General features: G+C 45.0%; 1 protein-coding gene across 1 annotated transcript in view; it reads right to left on the bottom strand.

Annotated features, from left to right (window-relative positions):
• LOC310800040 (calcium-transporting ATPase type 2C member 1-like) overlaps positions 1-19110 on the bottom strand; it is a 183865-nt gene that overhangs the window by 25770 nt on the left and 138985 nt on the right. The window contains exons 16-19 of the mRNA XM_083662633.1: positions 18338-18494; positions 14609-14779; positions 9431-9528; positions 5607-5657 (exon numbers count right to left, since the gene is read on the bottom strand). Of these exons, the coding sequence (XP_083518759.1) occupies positions 5607-5657; positions 9431-9528; positions 14609-14779; positions 18338-18494 (477 nt within the window). The remainder of the gene's footprint in view (positions 1-5606; positions 5658-9430; positions 9529-14608; positions 14780-18337; positions 18495-19110) is intronic.

Here is a 19110-nt window from a genome sequence, read left to right as displayed (position 1 = left end):
ATGTAAGTGGCCGAGGAGGGACAGGAGCTCCCGTTTGGTGACGTGGGTGGCGGACGTATGAGCCTGGGCGATTTCACGGATCCGGGTGAGCTTCTCGAGGGGGAGAGAGGCTTGCATGAGCTCGGAGTCGAGGTTGATGCCCAGGAATTCGAGTGATGACGCAGGGCCCGCGGTTTTCTCCTCTGCTAGAGGCACGCCTAGCCTTCGGAACACCCCCTTCAGTTTAATTAGGGAGGCCGAGGGGACCGACGGGGGGTCCACCAGCAGAAAATCGTCCAGCATGTGGAGCACGGCGGGGAGACGCTCGTTGTTCAGCAGGATCCAGCATAACGCTTCTGATAGGGAGTTGAAGATGGCGGGGCTGCTCCTGCAGCCGAACGTGAGCCTGACGGCGAAGTAGAACCTCGACTCCCATTTGATTCCGAACAGCGGCCATTGGGAGGGATGGATGGGCATGACTTTGAAGGCGTCCGAGATGTCGGCCTTAGAGAGCTGGGCGCCTCTCCCCGCAAACTTAATAAGGAGGATGGCGTGGTCTACTGTGGCGTAGTGGAGGGAGAAGGGTTCGGGGGGAATTAGGCTATTTATGCTGGAGGTGGGGCCGTGCCGGGGTGCCGAGAGGTCGATTATCATTCTTTTCTTGCCGGAATATTTGCGCGTGGCGATGCCTATTGGGCTTGTCCGGAACACCGGGAAGGGGGGGGCCTTGAAGGGGCCGATTAGGAATCCCTTGGATAGTTCTTTGGCGAGAAGTTGGGAGACTACTTCGGGTTCCTTGAGGGCGGATTGCAAATTTTTTGATATGTGGGGGGCCAGGGGGGGGTTGACTACGCCTATCCTGAACCCCTGGGAGAGGCCTGACAGCAGGTAGTCGACGAAAGGGCGGTTGGGGTGAAGGGACAGCTCCTGTGTAAGGGCTGGGACGTCGATGGGGGTGGAGGGGTGGCGTTTTAGTATTGCCGAAAGCCCGGTCTCTCCCTCTTGAGGGTCAGCTTTGGGGGACGGTACCTTCGCGGGCAGGTGGAGCGGGGGTGGGCGTCCCCGCAGGAGCTACATGAGTGCAGGAAGGAGCAGTTAGGGACCGTGCACACGTTCTCGTTGAAATACTTGCAGTACGTGTTGACGCTGGAGTTACGCACCTGGTTGCCTGCCTGGGAGGACCCGCTGGTGCCGGGCGCCTGGGAGGGGGCGGCGCCGGATTGAAAGGCCGCCTTTGGGCAGAATTGTGCGGAGTGCCCCGGTTCGCCGCATGAGTAGCAGGTGTTCGCCGGCCGCCCGCTAACCAGCTTCATGAATATCTGCATGTCCATGACGGACCAGTCGAGCCGCCTATTTGCCCGAGTGATCATCAGGGCGGCTTTAGCAGAGAACGCTTTATGATATTGGTAAAATAGTTTACCGTGGCTGGAGTAGAGATCCACTATTAGCGCTATGTATTTGTCTAGCTCATGGCGGCGCTCTGGATACACTTCACAGATCACGTCACGGTAGACGCCGAACGTGTTCAGGAAGTCACATAAGGACAGGTCTTTGGGCAGGCGGGGGTCGGACGACTTTAAATAAACAGGGCCATCTGGGTCACCCGTAGCCTTCCTTTTACACTCGGGAGATGGCAGGAGTATGCTAACTAAATTGATGTCTCTGCCCTTTAAAATCTCGGACCTTAGCCTGGGCGAAATATCAGCACAGGGAGAAACAAAAGACATACCGAATGGGCTGGCAGGCAAAGCGGACGCCAGAGTGTTCATCTGGGCGGGTTGGGTGGTGGCGGGGAGCATGTCAGCTTGCTGCATGAGCGGGGGTAGGATCGGCTGCTGCGCCGGGGTTTCCAGGGCGCTCAGACGGGCTTCTACTGCTCTGCTTGCATCTAGCAGAGACAGCAGGATGGCTCTTGACGACCCCTGTCGGCTCGGCGGAGCTACGGATGGGGCCGCTTCCGCTTCCGGGGCGGCGGCCTGGGGGTCAGTGCGACCGGGAGGGACGAGGCGTCTCGCGGCGGCCCCGCGGCCTGCGTTTCCCCGGCGGCTCCCGGCTCCCGGGGCGGCTGCTGGTGTTCGCCCGCGGCCTCTCGCGCGTCCGCGCCGAGCGGCCTCTCCTTCCGGCACGCTCGCACGCGTACTTGGGCGTCCACGGGCCGTCGCAGTGGCGCGCCCCGTGCCACGGGAACGCGTGCTGGGCCTTCTCGTTGGGGCTATGCTAGCAGCCTGTGCAGCCTGAGATCCGGCCACTTCGCCGGCGTCCTCATCAGAAGACTCGGGAAGCAGGTACGCTCCGTGGCCGGTCTGGAACAGGGAAGCGATGTCTAAGCTGTCGTCGCTGTCCGTGGACAGCCCTGGCTCGGAACTCGACATACCGGAATGGAGTGGAGAGCGTTGAAATCTGCGGTGAATATCCACGGGTGGAGAAGGCTTGAGGATGCTGATTCGGTCTGCAGATGTGGAGCAAAACAACGCTTCGGGCCGGCTTCAAGGGAGATGGACTGCTGTGGGCTGCTGCTGCGATGATCGGCCAGAGAGAGAGAGGTGACGTAGACCCTTGCTATATATATGAGGATTAACTGACGTCATGTTTGACGTCATAGCAGACGTCATACTAGGATTTTTTGACCACGTTGAGATCGGATTACGCGTGAGTGGCCTTCTGCTTGAACTATGGTCTGGAGACCTCACTTTATAGATTCTTTTGAAATTTCCTATATGATTATGGTACTCCTTTTGATCATTTCGTCCAAGCCATTCCAAAGCAGCACCCCACAAACAGAGATGCAACAACCTTTACAACCTTTGGTTGTTTTAAATTCAGTGATCCTCTTAAATAGTAACCCCCATCTCTACCAGAGAACATGTGTTGAATGTTTTCTGGCATCATCTTGTTAATAACTTTAAACATAATTTGCCCAGTTTTATATTTTACCATATCCATGAACTTCAGAGTGTGAGATTTTAAAAACAGACTGTTTGTGTGTTCTAGATAACCAACTTGATGTACTATCCTTATGGCTCGTTTCTGCAATGTGCATATCTTTTGTAGGTTGCTTTTGTAAGTATTACCCCAGATTTCAATACAGTATGACAGATAAGGTTCAATAAGTGTGCAGTATAGGGTATGCAGTGCTTTCTGATTTAAGATGTGTCTTGTTTTTCCCAGTATTCCGATGCTTCTTGCTATCTTTGCGCACAAATACTTTACGTGAGGATTCCAGCATAGTTTGTGATCTATTGTAATACCCAAGAACTTGTTCTCATATACTCTTTCTAATTCTACATTATTAATTTCCAAACAAAGTTTTGTGTTGATTTTTCGATTTCCAAAAATGATGAATTTTGTTTTGTTCAGATTTAATGATAGCTTATTCTTATCAAACCAGCATTTTGATTTATTTAATTCTGTACTTGCTACATTGAAAAGTTCCTGCAGATCATCCCCAGAGCACAAAATATTTGTGTCGTCAGCAAAGACAACAAATTTGAGCAAGTTCGATACTTTACAGATGTCATTGATATACAGAATAAATAATTTGGGCCCCAAAATGGACCCTTGTGGCACACCGCACAGAATATTTGCATAGTTTGATTTATGTTGCCCTATCTGTACAAACTGCTGTCTATTACTAATGTAGCTTTTCAGCCAGTCCAGAGCAGCCCCTCTGATACCAAGTATGTCCATTCAATAATATATTATGATCGATTGTATTTTTCGCTCTAATTGATTAATGCCATTAAATAGGAATAGGTCTCTTTATTAAAAAAACACAATAATAATTGGAATGACGGCTAATTAATATATTATGACGATCTGATCGTCTATCGCCAATCTCTAATGGCCACGATTGGACGATATGAAAATAGGGACGATTTAAGTAACCAAATACACATTCCAACAGCTTCAAAAGGCTCTTATGTAGATATTGTGACTCGTGCGTTCACCACATTATGAAATAATAATGCTAAATACGTGCAAATACATTTGCGTTTGGACTCATTGTGACATCATTGTGACATCATTGTGACATCATTGTGACATCATTGTGGCAGCAAAAGGCAGTGGAGCTCACTGCTTCAACTGACAGCACTGGCCATGTTCAGACTAGGAGGCCAAATCTGATTTGTGAACTTTAGTGACCTATTAATGACTTTATCAAGATTGGTTTTTTGAGTCTGGATGCTCCAAGTCTGATTTGTGTCATTTGTCCCAAACCACATATGGAGGTAGTTTCCAATCTGCTTTCGACTGATGTGACTTGAGTGCGGACGCGCAGATCCACCAAATCTGATTTGAACGTCGCTCGCGACTCGTCGTCAAATGCTTCTGCGCAGGAAAACCACGTCACCAACGTACGTATTTACTGACGCCCACGTCGTTACCATAGCAACCCATGCAGATAGGCTGTTTAGGTCTGGACACACATGATCCGACTTGAGAATCAGATTTGTGGCAGTGCGGACACACTCACCAAATCAGATTTGGGAAACCAATCAAGATAATGATGATTAACACGTTCACTGCCAACAACGTATTACTCCGTCAAAAAAAATCCAACGGTTCACTGCCAATGACGTATTACTCCGTCACAAAAATGATTTTTTTTTTTTGACCGTGGGATGTGCATCTAACCCTTTTACATCTCTTATATAATTATTGGAATCACCGAACGTTTACAACCCATTCCACCGACGAAGTGGCGACAGTGCTCTCCTGACTAGAGGAAGGCAAGCATTTTCATGAGAATGGCTTCCTCGAAGCCATTCTCATGAAAATGTATTGGCGAAAACGCTTTCGTTTTCGCGCTGATTGCTGGCGGTGCGGGATTGCAAATTTGCATAATAGATTACGGGTGGAACACACTTTGAAACACGCAGCATAAATATGACCAGAATCGCAAAAGCTTCATCAAAGCTCTCAACCAAAACTCCAAGATACGAGCGAGTCCATCCAGACTTCCTCAAAGAGCGGCCGCGCAGACAGGCACAGCAGCAGCAGCAGCAGCAGCAGCAACGAGCTTGTGACACGGCCGCTGCAGCCAAGAAAACACACACGGAGGGAGGAGTTGGAAGCAGAGGGGGGTTTCCTGCTGTTATGGAGGAAATTACTGTTCAAAACTATTGTTTAGATGTCTGACGTCTTACTGATGCCAAAAATGAATGGTTAAAGTGACTGTTCTATCGAATTTCACAAAAAGCCGTTTATCTCTGAATAATTTTTCAGACGCTGAAACCATGCTGTATTCAACTGCTAATGCTTACATAACTACTAACTCTACAAACTAACTCTTTTAGACAGAGAAAGCACACATTCTATTAGTTCTTTTGAGATATTGTGTGTTCACAAAATCTTAGCAGAAAAGAATCCTCGGGTCTTGAAAGATGAGCCAGAATCCTCAAAAAAACCCTCTGGCAGAACCTACCTACAGTAAAAAAAAATGGCTGGCAGTGAATGTGTTAATGAATCAGATTTGCCTGTAATGTGAACATGGCCTAATAGAGACGTAGAGCATGTGGTCAGTAGGTTGCTCGTTCAAATTCCCAGACTGCTTAGGGAAATACGGGGGGGAGGGATTGAAAAGGCTGACTCTCCTCTTCCTCACTAACCACTCGGCACCAACTCACCTTGACTATCTTGAGCTTGTGTCTGGGACTGGCCCGGTAAAACACCGCTATCTGTGGAGAGAGACAGTGAGGTCACACACCACAGACATAACACACTAAAGCCATTTTCCCACATGCGCTTTGTACCGCTAAATGACCGGAACGTGGTCTAATGCCTGCATGTGTGAAAGTCGTCGTGCCGGTATAAGCGCGACGCCGTCATCGCGGAGATTTCACCAGTTTGGAGCCAGTCAGAAGAGCGGTATGCGCGATAACAGGCGCAAGTGTAGAACGGGTCCAGTCATTTGCCGGCATGGGCGAGGTGTACACACGTTGCTTAATGTTCCAGTGGGCATAATCTAATCATTCGCGCACATTAAAGCAAACTGGCGAAATGATCTTGTGATAATAATGTGTGGGCGTGCTGATTTTCGCCTCTCTCCTCTCTGCTGCCTCCTGCTCGCTCTCTGTGGCCACAGTCCTCCTCCTCCTTCAGTCACAGCCCGACAGGGACACAGACGAAGCAAATGCACGAAGCGAAATGTGGAAGTATTTTGCTTACGTTGCCGACAGCGAAGGCAAGCCCGGACACATCAAACGAAGCCAGTCTGTAAAAAGTGCTTCAACGCGACGCAGGTGAACGGATAAACAAGCAAACTTATTTCACCATTCGGAGTTTTGCCGACACGTCACTCCCCACCCGCTCTGCAGTGCCGCCCCGCCCCCCAACATACAGGCAATTTGGCTGCTAGATTCTCATATGCGAGAGGAGAGGTGTGAAGGGAAATGTCCGATATTGACTTACAGGTAATTTTCCGGTACGCATGTGGGAAAACGACTTAACACTAACACAAATATACCTCATGTACATACAAAGATGTGCTGGTCCAGAAGATGGAAAAGTCAGGACAGTCACTCACTCAGTCAGTCAGTCATGAAGGTTTAGTGAGTTTAGTGCTTAAAGTACCTGGAAACCAAAATCCACAAAAACATTCTAACTATGTTATTTAGGGTCTTATGTTAGTAATTGTGTCCCTCAGAAATTATTATAGATTACTTTCAACCCAAAGCCTTAAAATCGACACTTTTCTACAAGATTGTACAAGGTACTTCCTCATTGAAGAGAGCAGTGCGCGAGGTGCTAAAATGCAGGAGCTTATGACGTCATAAGCTCTATATAACCTTTGTACACGCGCGCAATCCGCACCCACCCTCCTTTTGTCCGTTCTCCCTCCCACTCTGTGTGCGAGCGCTATGCTTCTCTCTCTCTCTCTCCCTCTCCGAGCAATGAACACACACACACACACACACACACACACACAGACACAGTAGCGCTGTGCAGTCGCAGCAAGTCTCTCTCTCTCCCTCTCCGAGCAACGAACACACACACACACACACACACACACACACACACACACACGTGTGTGTGTGTGTGTGTGTGTGTGTGTGTTCGACACAGCACTCAATCTCTCTTTCTCCGTTTCCCTCCCCCCCTCTGTCTCGCGCTCTCTCTCTCTCGGAGCCCTGCTGCAGACGGGACACGCCCACACAGTCCGCGGGAGAAAATACACTCTAAAAACTAATTGATTCTCATGAGTTTTGCCATGACTGTCAAACCTAAATTTATATACTTTGCGACGTTCATCATCGTTCAAATTTGGCTGGTGGCTTATTAACATAGATTCCTGTGATGTGATGAACTCAAAATGCTAAATAATAAAGAAATATTTCTGGTTTCCAGGGACTTTAAAGGGCAGTAGCTAGTGATAGGAAGGTGACAGAGAGTCAGAATGCGAGGGCTGGGTAGGAATAGTGGTTAGGGGGATATGGGTGATGTCATGTGTATTGTGTTTGGACCCCAGGAAGACTAGCGGTTGTCTCGGCGGCAGCTAATGGGGATCCTTTTAAATAAACAAATATATAAATATGTATGTATGTATATATATATTAGGGCTGTCAAAGGATTCATTTTCTTAATCGCTATTAATCTTGCGATTAACTATAGTTAATCGTGATTAATCGCATCTTTGTATCGCATGTTTAAAATGGCATTATTTTGCATTTCAAAGCATTTTTAATTCTATGTTAATCATTCTTACCAGTGTGTCGTGATTGGGAATCAAATGAATGCAAATAAATGTACTTTGTGATCTTGAATTTTAGATGTATTTTCAATTCAATAGAAGTGCAATGTAGACAGGAGGTAACGATGTCTACAAAATATGTCTTGAACAGAAAATAAATGCACAATTGTAAACAGTGCAGTACACGCTCAAGAACCGATACTTCCGGCGGCGGCGCTGTGGAGCAGTCGAAACCCAAAAGGACACAGCCGAAGAAGGCTGTGTCTGAGCTAAAAACTTTGGCACTTCCATGTGAATAATGGCTCGGTATTGGAAACTGTGTATTGATAACGTGTATATCGCGTGAAGCCATTGGAGCCGACCTCCCAGTGGCTAGAGGACCCGCGCATCCGAGACTCTGAAGGAAGAATGAGTGATGAGTCTCGCGTTGAGGCTAGGGGGATGCTAGCTGCTCCGGTATGCTTAGCTTTTAGGTGATAGCTCAAACTCGATGTACTTCGGTGATATTTTAATTCCGTTTTACACAAGGTGCAAACTACTGTTGACTTGTCCACTGTGCCATTTGGGAGTTTTTTTAAGTAAAACGAGCAATTTAGAAGCGTATTGCTGTCTTTCTCTTCCATGCCTGCACAGGCAGGAGACAGGAAACCGCTGCGACCGGCTTGACTACAAGTACGGGTGCAACGAACGGACAAAATTGCGGCATGCGATTAACGCGATAAAAAAGAAAAGAAAAGCGTTATGGTCGGCCCTAATATATATATATAGGGCTGTCAGCGTTAACGCGTTAATCGCGATGCGATTAAGGGCCGACCATAACGCTTTTCTTTTCATCGCGTTTATAGTATATATATATTTATAAAACGGCTCTCTCAAATCAAGCAATCTGATTGGTTCACAGCCATTGTATAATTCCAGTAACCGAGTTCAATAACCCATGGCCATGGGTTATTGGTTGCCATGGCAACTCTCTTACTAAGAGAGTAATAATAAGGCTTACCTCAAATGACAACGTAGAAAAAAAAAATGGTGGAGACAGCTGTCAGATCCTTGTGAATCGATCTTCGCTTATAACTTTACTAATACTTCGCAGAAAATTATGTTTTGTACAAGAATAGATGCAGGCTAATGTCTTCTTTGCAAAAGAAAGGCTGTTAACCCCGCATTTAACCCCGCATTTAACCCCGTAACGTTAGTTGGTGTCGGGCTTTGCAGAAAGCACTCAGCTTCTCAGCAAGCGCTGAGAATGCAACGCTGCGCTCGAGCTGCCTGTCGGGGTTTCCAGAAAGCTCTCAGCTTCTCAGCAAGCGCCAGGATTGGCCAATGTCAACTTCAGTCTCCAGAACGATCCAATCAAATCACCCGCATGTTCTTGCGGTCCCGCCTTACAGTAGTGTTTCAACTGACTCTATCAGAATGACATGCCAGTCGGAGTCGGACTTATAGTATTATTATTATTATTATATTATCATACTTGGAAACCGTTTTATAAAAGCAATATAGCACTCGAGCTGCGTGTGTTGTGGAATATATCCCCCTGCTCAGCAGTTATCCCACTCGGCATAACAGCTGATCAGGGGGATATATTTGGCACAACACACTGGCTCTCATGCTATATTGCTTAAATATATATATATATATATATATATATATATATATATATATATATATATATATATATATATATACCGGTATATATATATATGTGTGTGTGTGTGTGTGTGTGTGTGTGTGTGTGTGTGTGTGTGTGTGTGGTCTCACTCTGGGGACGAGCTGGGAGAGCTGCTGTAGATCCATCTGGTCCACTTCATCTCCTGACAGAGACTGAGAGCCCTTAGTGTACAGACCCAGACGACTCGCTACACACACACACACACACACACACACACACACACACACACACACACACACACACACACACACACACACACACACACACACACACGCACACGCACACACACAATAAGTCCTCATTCAAATACCATTTAGGAATGCATTACTTAAGTCAATACATGACAATAGTCCAGTGTTGGTCATGTACTGTACTGTCATTCCATGTACTCGTGATTCTATGTATAGTATACAGTCATCCTCAGACTCATTTGTATTAGGGTGTATAGCCTATATAATATATTATAAGTATAAGTATATAGTATATAACCCCAATTCTCTGACTAATTCCTTCCTTCCTCTTATTTACTACTCACATCACTTAAAGTAACAACTCAAAGTGCACATGTGTTAAACATGACACTAATGTGATGTTGTATTATGTATATAATGCTTATGATTAGGGATGTCCGATATTATCGGCCGATATTAGCATAAAAAAATCGATATCGGAAAATATCGGTATCGGTTTTCATGCCGATTTTTTTTTTTTTTTTTTTTTTAAATACAGGGGGAGTCTCACTGAGAGCATTGCTCTCTTTTTCAGGAGTGCCCTGTTCACATTCACACACACATTCATACCTGGAAGCTGACCAGTACAACCACAGTCTGATCTGCTGGCCACTGAGCAGCTCCACTGGAGCGGTTGGGGTTAAGGGCCTTGCTCAAGGGCACCTCAGTGGTGGTAATGAGGGAGGGGCAAGCGCTGCCTTTTCACTTTCCCCACCCAGATTTATCCTGCCGGTCCTGGGGATTGAACCGACGACCTTCTGGTCACAAGCTCGCTTCTCTAACACTTACAACTTTAACACAACATGCATATTATATATTAAACTCTTCAGCTACATTAAGCTACATTATGTAACTTGTTACGTGAAATTTTGGTGGAAAAAAAGCCCGCTTATATCGGTATCGGTTGATATCGGTTGATATCGGTATCGGAAATTAAGAGTTGGACATTATCGGATATCGGATATCGGTAAAAAAGCCAATATCGAACATCCCTACTTATGATGGATTGTATTATTTGGACCCCAGGAAGACTAGCTGGTGCCACAGGCTTGGCGTGCAAACTGCAGTATAGAGGAAAAGAGGACACCGTACCCAGACCCGAGCGCTGCGCTGCAGGTCTGGGGGATGGTTACGGACATACTCACAAGAGGGTGAGGTGATGCGTCAGGAGGGACGCACGCGTAAGGGGAGCTTACTTGAGCCGTACTCATTTTAAGCAAGGTTTAGAGAGAAAAAACGGCCTGTTTGTCGACGGGCAACAGATGACACTAGGTACAAGCGGGGGTATGCTTGGCGTCCAAACTGCAGTATAGAGGAAAAGAGAACACCGTACCCAGACCTGAGTTTTATATGTGTGTGTGTAGTCATGTTTATAGTCATGATGTCGGGGGACTCAATATAGATAAATTGATTTTCTTTTTTTAAGTTTTGTTGTGATGCTTTTAAATGTCCATTTTATTCTCTTCTTTTATTCTTTTATTTTCCTGTCAACCATTTTATGTGAAGCACTTTGAATTGCCTCTGTGTATGAAATGTCCTATACAAATAAACTTGACTTGACTTGACAGGCATCAGCTAACGGGGATCATTTTACACGATTCTGGATCAAATGAGAATCTCGATTTTCTTGCTCAGAATTGAGATCACGATTCCCTCTGGATTTTTTTTTCTTCTGATTTTCCCACATTTTCCTCCACAATTGTACTTGGCTCCCCTGCTGCCCCGGTCACTGCTCCGCCCTCTGCCGATCCGGGGCGAGCCATAGACTAGCACCATGCTTCCTCCGTCACATGAGCCATAGACTAGCACCATGCTTCCTCCGTCACATCGGGGCGAGCCGTAGACTAGCACCATGCTTCCTCCGCCACATGCGCAGTTGCCAGCCGCTTCTTTTCGCCCGACGGCGGGGAGCTTCACCGGCACGACGTAGCACGTGGGAGGATCCTCACGATTCTTAAGACTATACATTTTACTGCGCTCTTGTTGCCTGATACAGACAGGAACAACAACTAAATATAATAGTGACTGTCATGGGAATGTCACATCAGCAGGTCAAATGGGCTTCACACAGAGTACACACACAATGTATAGACTCAATAGAGAGCTCCAGGGATGACGTATTTTTGTAGGCTGAATGCGGAAGTCCCGAACTTCCTGGTTCTTCACGGTTTCTGTCTATGGGATTTTTGAATGGGTTTTTGGCGCGATGCTTCAAATAATGTCTGTGGGCAACGCAAGTTTAATCAAACGCGAACCAAGGTTCAGCGGGATAATCTTCACACATGAGGACCACTTTCATGAGTTTTGAAGCGTAACTGCGAGCCCTAGAGGTAAAAAGCTCGTGCTAAGCTAATCCAGAACTACACACAGTGTCGCATAGGCGTCCACGCATTGATTGCGAGAGAAAGAATTTCCGCGTTCACTTGTGATGACGTATAATATCCGCGTCGACATTGTAGTCTCATTTAGCCGTTTGCTAGCTAGCCACCCTTTTAACGGCACATAAAAGCTTCAAAACTCATAAAAGTGGTCTTCATGTGTGAAGATGATGTTACTAAACACTGGTTCGCGTTTGATTAAGCCAGCGTTGTCCAGAGAGATTATTAGAAGCATCGCGCCAAAAACCCATTCAAAACTCCCATAGGCGAAAACTGTGAAGAACCAGGGCTGTTAGCATCGATGATTTCCGGACTCGTTCCTGGAGCTCTCTATTCCAATGAAATTGGTATTAATTGGTATTGATCTCCAGCTGCATATCCTGCCATCCATACATGACATTCTGCACACACTGTTTGCTTTATGTGTATGAAAATGGGCCGGGAGGATACATGTGCATGGTGGCGGGTTGGGGAAAAAAAAAAAAAAAAAAAGATGGGTGCAGTTAATGAGCCATCTGTAAAAGAGTTAAATTAGTGACTAAAAACGAAGTGTGGAGATGTGTGGTGCGAGACTACGTTAGTGGGATCAGGCAGTGTAATTGATAACCGTGTGACAATGCATTGAATTGGGCTCAACACACGAGCTGTCGTCCTGTCAAAGTTATGCCCTCGTTATTTAACAAACAAAATAGCTTAATTCAAATGCTTGATGATGAATCCTTATCCAACACTTCCATCTCTCTCCTCTTATTTAGAACAATCTCTCTCTGGAGTTGTTTTCCGCTGCATTTCTGCCTGCTGCAGGTGAGGTGGGCATTTCATCATGTGGTGAAATGCACGAGTACCTGATGTGATGCAAGGGGATGTCCCTAATGATTTGAACATGCAATAGAATCGTCGTCATTCAGGAATAGGATCCCATACAGGTAGATATCGAGATCGCGATTTTATTGCGATTACCGTAAATTCCGGACTATAAGCCGCACCGGTGTATAAGCCGCACCTTCAAAGTTGACTATTTTTTCTTATATAAGCCGCACCGGACTATAAGCCGCGGGTGTTTTAATGGTATTTTTTTTTTTGTGTTTTAATGTTTAATTACCATATGTAAGGGTTCATGCACAGAGGGGATTGTAGAGGAAGCTCCCATTTATTAACATTTCAACAAAACAACATAACACAACACCACCTGTGTTGTTTTTTACAGTGCACACAGTGTCATACAGTGTCATACAGTGTGGTGAAAAGAGGGCAAGAGAGGAAATTAAAACTTATTATAGTTATATAGGATTTATAGTTAGAAAGAGTGCTAAAAAAGAGAGTTTTTTTTTTTTTTTTTTTTTTTTGAAAAAATCCATAGATAAGCCGCACCGTTATATAAGCCGCAGGGGCCAAAAAAGGCCAAAAAACGGGAAAAAAGGTGCGGCTTATAGTCCGGAATTTACGGTAATCGTGCAGCCCTAGTTAATATTGCAGTGCATTGTAAACATAGTGAGTGAAAAATTACTATTAATGACAAGATTAATAGTAGCTGTTCTTTTTTTGCCTAAAAATAAAATTGATGATTTTTTCTCTCAAAACTGGATTTTCGATTTCGATTTTTTTTAATACTATTATACTTCTCTAAACATTTGTTGCCCTGCAGAGCCCTTTTTTTGATACGATTTTTCATAACAATTTACGCTTTTACTCTGAAGGCAGAACAACCCAACTTCCTGTTTTAGCCTAACTTGCTATGCCTAACCTCCTGGCTGTTGCTTGCTAACCTGCAGTCACTTTGATCGAGCACTCGGTGCTCTGTTGGAGGGATACTCTTGGTTCGATTACTCTTGCCTGTAGCGTGTGCCTCCGTGACATAATTATATAATTATATTAGCAGTGTCTAAGCGACCACCCATGCTCGGTACGGTATATCTGTACTAGAATAACACAAAGTCACAACAGATGATGATTTTGAATCGATTCAAAATTGATTTATCGAGCAGCACTAAGTATAGTATAGTATAGTAGAGTATAGTATAGTATTCACCTTATGTTCAGACCTTACAGTGGTGCCAAATTCTTCCGGGTCCTATTAACACTTCCGGCGGTCACGGCGCCAAATATGAAAGAACGTCATGAAGTAGAGAGTTGTTTTTGTAGCGGACAGCGCAGGGGGTAAAAGAAAGAACGTAGCCTACTACTTTGAGCTCGGTACACAGCAAGCAAGCGGAGTATCCACTGTTAGCCAGGTCAGATAACGTTATCGTCGACAATGACGAGCACTTTCTTGTAAAACATACCTGGACTCCAACAAAGAAAGCTTCAGATGGTTTTCTCTCCTCCGAGCGCTCGAGCCACTTACGTCAATAAGACCCGCAGACGTTAACACGTAATTCCCTGGAATGCGAGACTTAACGAGCCAGTTACATGGTGTTGCATTCTTAGACATTGCCGTTTGCTTTTATTTGGTATGTTGCACACAATTGGCTAAATTATTAGTTAATTCAGAGTTAGATGATATTGGAGCAGCCAGCCATTTTTATTTATTCTTTTTTTTGCCGGAAGTCGTCGAACGACCACACAACCAGGTCAAATGGGCGTGGCTACATAAGGTGAATAGTATAGTATAAAATGTGAGAGCAGACGTTAGCCAGGCAGTGTATAGGCGACCTCTGACCTATGGACACGGCAGTTTCCTGGGAGTCTCCGGTCACCATCTTGACGGCGACGCCAGCACCGATGAGCGTCCCCACCGCCTCTCTGACCCCTGAGCGAGGAGGATCGATGATGCCAACCAGACCCAGGAAGGTCAGGCTGCCCAGGGTACTGCCCGACGCAAAGGCCAGCACTGAGAGAGAGAGAGAGACAGAGAGGGAGAGAGAGCGAGGCAGAGTTAGGCATCTTATTTATCATGTAAAGCTTAAACTAGTTTCTCTGTTACCTCTCTACCTACAATACAGACAGTCTGTTATCTCTCTACCTACAATACAGACAGTCTGTTACCTCTCTACCTACAATACAGACAGTCTGTTATCTCTCTAGCTACAATACAGACAGTCTGTTATCTCTCTAGCTACAATACAGACAGTCTGTTATCTCTCTACCTACAATACAGACAGTCTGTTACCTCTCTACCTACAATACAGACAGTCTGTTACCTCTCTACCTACAATACAGACAGTCTGTTATCTCTCTACCTACAAGACAGACAGTCTGTTATCTCTCTAGCTACAATACAGACAGTCTGTTACCTCTCTACCTACAATACAGACAGTCTGTTATGTCTCTACCTACAATACAGACAGTCTGTTACCTCTCTACCTACAATACAGACAGTCTGTTATCTCTCTAGCTACAATACAGACAGTCTGTTATCTCTCTAGCTACAATACAGACAGTCTGTTATCTCTCTACCTACAATACAGACAGTCTGTTACCTCTCTACCTACAATACAGACAGTCTGTTACCTCTCTACCTACAATACAGACAGTCTGTTATCTCTCTACCTACAAGACAGACAGTCTGTTATCTCTCTAGCTACAATACAGACAGTCTGTTATCTCTCTAGCTACAATACATACAGTCTGTTATCTCTCTAGCTACAATACAGACAGTCTGTTATCTCTCTAGCTACAATACAGACAGTCTGTTATCTCTCTACCTACAATACAGTCTGTTATCTCTCTACCTACAATACAGACAGTCTGTTATCTCTCTACCTACAATACAGACAGTCTGTTATCTCTCTAGCTACAATACAGACAGTCTGTTATCTCTCTACCTACAATACAGACAGTCTGTTATCTCTCTACCTACAATACAGACAGTCTGTTACCTCTCTACCTACAATACAGACAGTCTGTTATCTCTCTACCTACAAGACAGACAGTCTGTTATCTCTCTAGCTACAATACAGACAGTCTGTTACCTCTCTACCTACAATACAGACAGTCTGTTACCTCTCTAGCTACAATACAGACAGTCTGTTACCTCTCTACCTACAATACAGACAGTCTGTTATCTCTCTACCTACAATACAGACAGTCTGTTACCTCTCTAGCTACAATACAGACAGTCTGTTATGTCTCTACCTACAATACAGACAGTCTGTTACCTCTCTACCTACAATACAGACAGTCTGTTATCTCTCTACCTACAAGACAGACAGTCTGTTATCTCTCTAGCTACAATACAGTCAGTCTGTTATGTCTCTACCTACAATACAGACAGTCTGTTATGTCTCTACCTACAATACAGACAGTCTGTTACCTCTCTACCTACAATACAGACAGTCTGTATGTCTCTACCTACAATACAGACAGTCTGTTACCTCTCTACCTACAATACAGACAGTCTGTTATCTCTCTACCTACAATACAGACAGTCTGTTATGTCTCTACCTACAATACAGACAGTCTGTTACCTCTCTACCTACAATACAGACAGTATGTTACCTCTCTACCTACAATACAGACAGTCTGTTACCTCTCTACCTACAATACAGACAGTCTGTTATGTCTCTACCTACAATACAGACAGTCTGTTACCTCTCTACCTACAATACAGACAGTCTGTTATCTCTCTAGCTACAATACAGACAGTCTGTTATCTCTCTACCTACAATACAGACAGTCTGTTATCTCTCTAGCTACAATACAGACAGTCTGTTACCTCTCTAGCTACAATACAGACAGGCTGTTACCTCTCTACCTACAATACAGACAGTCTGTTACCTCTCTAGCTACAATACAGACAGTCTGTTATCTCTCTACCTACAATACACAGTCTGTTATCTCTCTACCTACAATACAGACAGTCTGTTACCTCTCTACCTACAATACAGACAGTCTGTTACCTCTCTACCTACAATACAGACAGTCTGTTATGTCTCTACCTACAATACAGACAGTCTGTTACCTCTCTACCTACAATACAGACAGTCTGTTATCTCTCTACCTACAATACAGACAGTCTGTTATCTCTCTACCTACAATACAGACAGTCTGTTACCTCTCTAGCTACAATACAGACAGTCTGTTACCTCTCTACCTACAATACAGACAGTCTGTTACCTCTCTACCTACAATACAGACAGTCTGTTACCTCTCTAGCTACAATACAGACAGTCTGTTACCTCTACCTACAATACAGACAGTCTGTTACCTCTCTACCTACAATACAGACAGTCTGTTATCTCTCTACCTATAATACAGACAGTCTGTTACCTCTCTACCTACAATACAGACAGTCTGTTACCTCTCTAGCTACAATACAGACAGTCATGGAGTTCTGGGTGGGGCATTAAATGAGGTCTGTGGCCCCAATGTAATAATAATAATTAATTCGACTCATAAAGCGCTTTTCAAAGACCGAAAGACGCTGACAATATGAGTCGACAAAAAACAACAGGTAGGGGAACACAGAGAAATGAGGGACAGGGAACAGATAGAGAATAAAAAGCAAGGTAGGCAGGGAGACATAGCAGGAGGGGCGGGAGATGTGATTATGGGTACGGGAGGTTGTGTGCCTGGGAGGAGAACAGGTAGGTTTTTAGGCGGGATTTGAAGATGGTGAGTGAGGGTGAGTCTCGGACGGGCTGGGGGAGAGGGTTCCAGAGACGGGGAGCTGCTCTGGAGAAGGTTCCATCGCCGAAGCTGCGAAGTTTGGATGGAGGAACGTTGAGGGGAACAGTGGATGAGGAGCGGAGGGTTCGGGAGGGTCGATGGTGGAGGAGGAGGTCAGACACGTATAGGGTAGGGATGGGCATTTCTAGCAAAAACACTATTCGAAATTCGCTGGCCAAAGTCGACTTTTAATCAAAATTCGAAAATAAAAATAAAATGTAAAAAAAATTAAAAATGTAAAACATTTTTTTTTTTTATAAGCATTTTAAGCAAGGTTTATGGAAAAATGAATGGCGGATGAAATCCCATGAAGAGGGAGAGGTTGCTTATAAAAATTGTTTTACTTGCTCAAACCAAGCGATTCGACTATACTTAGAATCAGGGGAGACAATGCAACATTTCACTCACCAAAAAAAAAATATATATTTTTTTTTTCAATAAACGAATTTCGAATTTCAATAATAAAAGTCGACCTTGATAATAACAACGATTATTCGAAAATTCGAAATTCGATGCCCATCCCTAGTATAGGGGAGACCGTTTGTGGAGAGCTTTGAAGGTGAGGAGGGCAGGTTTGAAGTCGATGCGTTGTTTGATGGGGAGCCAATGGAGAGAGAGTGGAGGAAGGCTGTGATGTGGTGCCCCAATGTGGACTAAATGACGGATATGAACATTTTGAGAGCCACTGTTGTAAAGCACTTTGTTTGTCTGTTTAGGAAGATCTCCATCATATTCTATTCACCAGATTGTCCGTTGTCATTCCAGGTCCAGTGTGTTTTACCTCTGAGCCCTGCTGTGCCCATGTAGCTCTTCTGCTGGTGGTACAGCTCCCTCTGCTGGTGGCTGAGGGGCATGGCAGCTCCTCTGCTGTTGTAGGAGCTGCAGTAACGGATGACCTGCTCGTAGGCTCCCTTCATGAAGTACACGGCAGGCTTATCCTGGGGGTGGAATGAGACGCACAGCACATGTTAATGGTGGAACTTTGGATCCACAGAGTACAAAATATTTGGATTCGACATTTGAATGATAGATATTTTCTAGGGATGTCACAATATATCGTCCCACGATATATCGCGATATCAAAACGTGACGCTATGTATCGTCGTTGAGATGAAATCTCATATCGCGACAAAAAGAAGCTGAACATGGTGGTTCACTGGTCTGCATCTGATTGCATGCTCGCTCTCCTTTTCATTGCTTTGTTTGAACAGACGAGGGACGTTACAGACACACGGGGGATGAAAATGGTGAAATTGCTCAAATGGCGTGGAGGATGCCCCATTTGCCGGTTTTTATACAAGATGTAAAATATAGTAAATGATAGGGAAAATCATCAGGACTAGAGTTAGTGGATTATTATTATTGAAAGAATTATTTTAATCTGACATTTCAACGTCCGGTCGAGCCTTCTGCCCGGCCCAGTCTAGTCGAATACCGGGCATCTGGCAAACCTACTTGCGGTTCGTCTCGAGAACCGTTCATCCGATGTACTCCAAACATGGGCAGTGCGCTGCTGGGAACCCGACTGAGTGCAGTGCTGCATTTCGTGCAAAT

Source organism: Poromitra crassiceps (genome assembly GCF_964638095.1).
Source record: "Poromitra crassiceps genome assembly, chromosome: 29".
Lineage (NCBI taxonomy): Eukaryota > Metazoa > Chordata > Actinopteri > Beryciformes > Melamphaidae > Poromitra > Poromitra crassiceps.
This window is presented reverse-complemented; position numbering and strand designations above follow the sequence as displayed.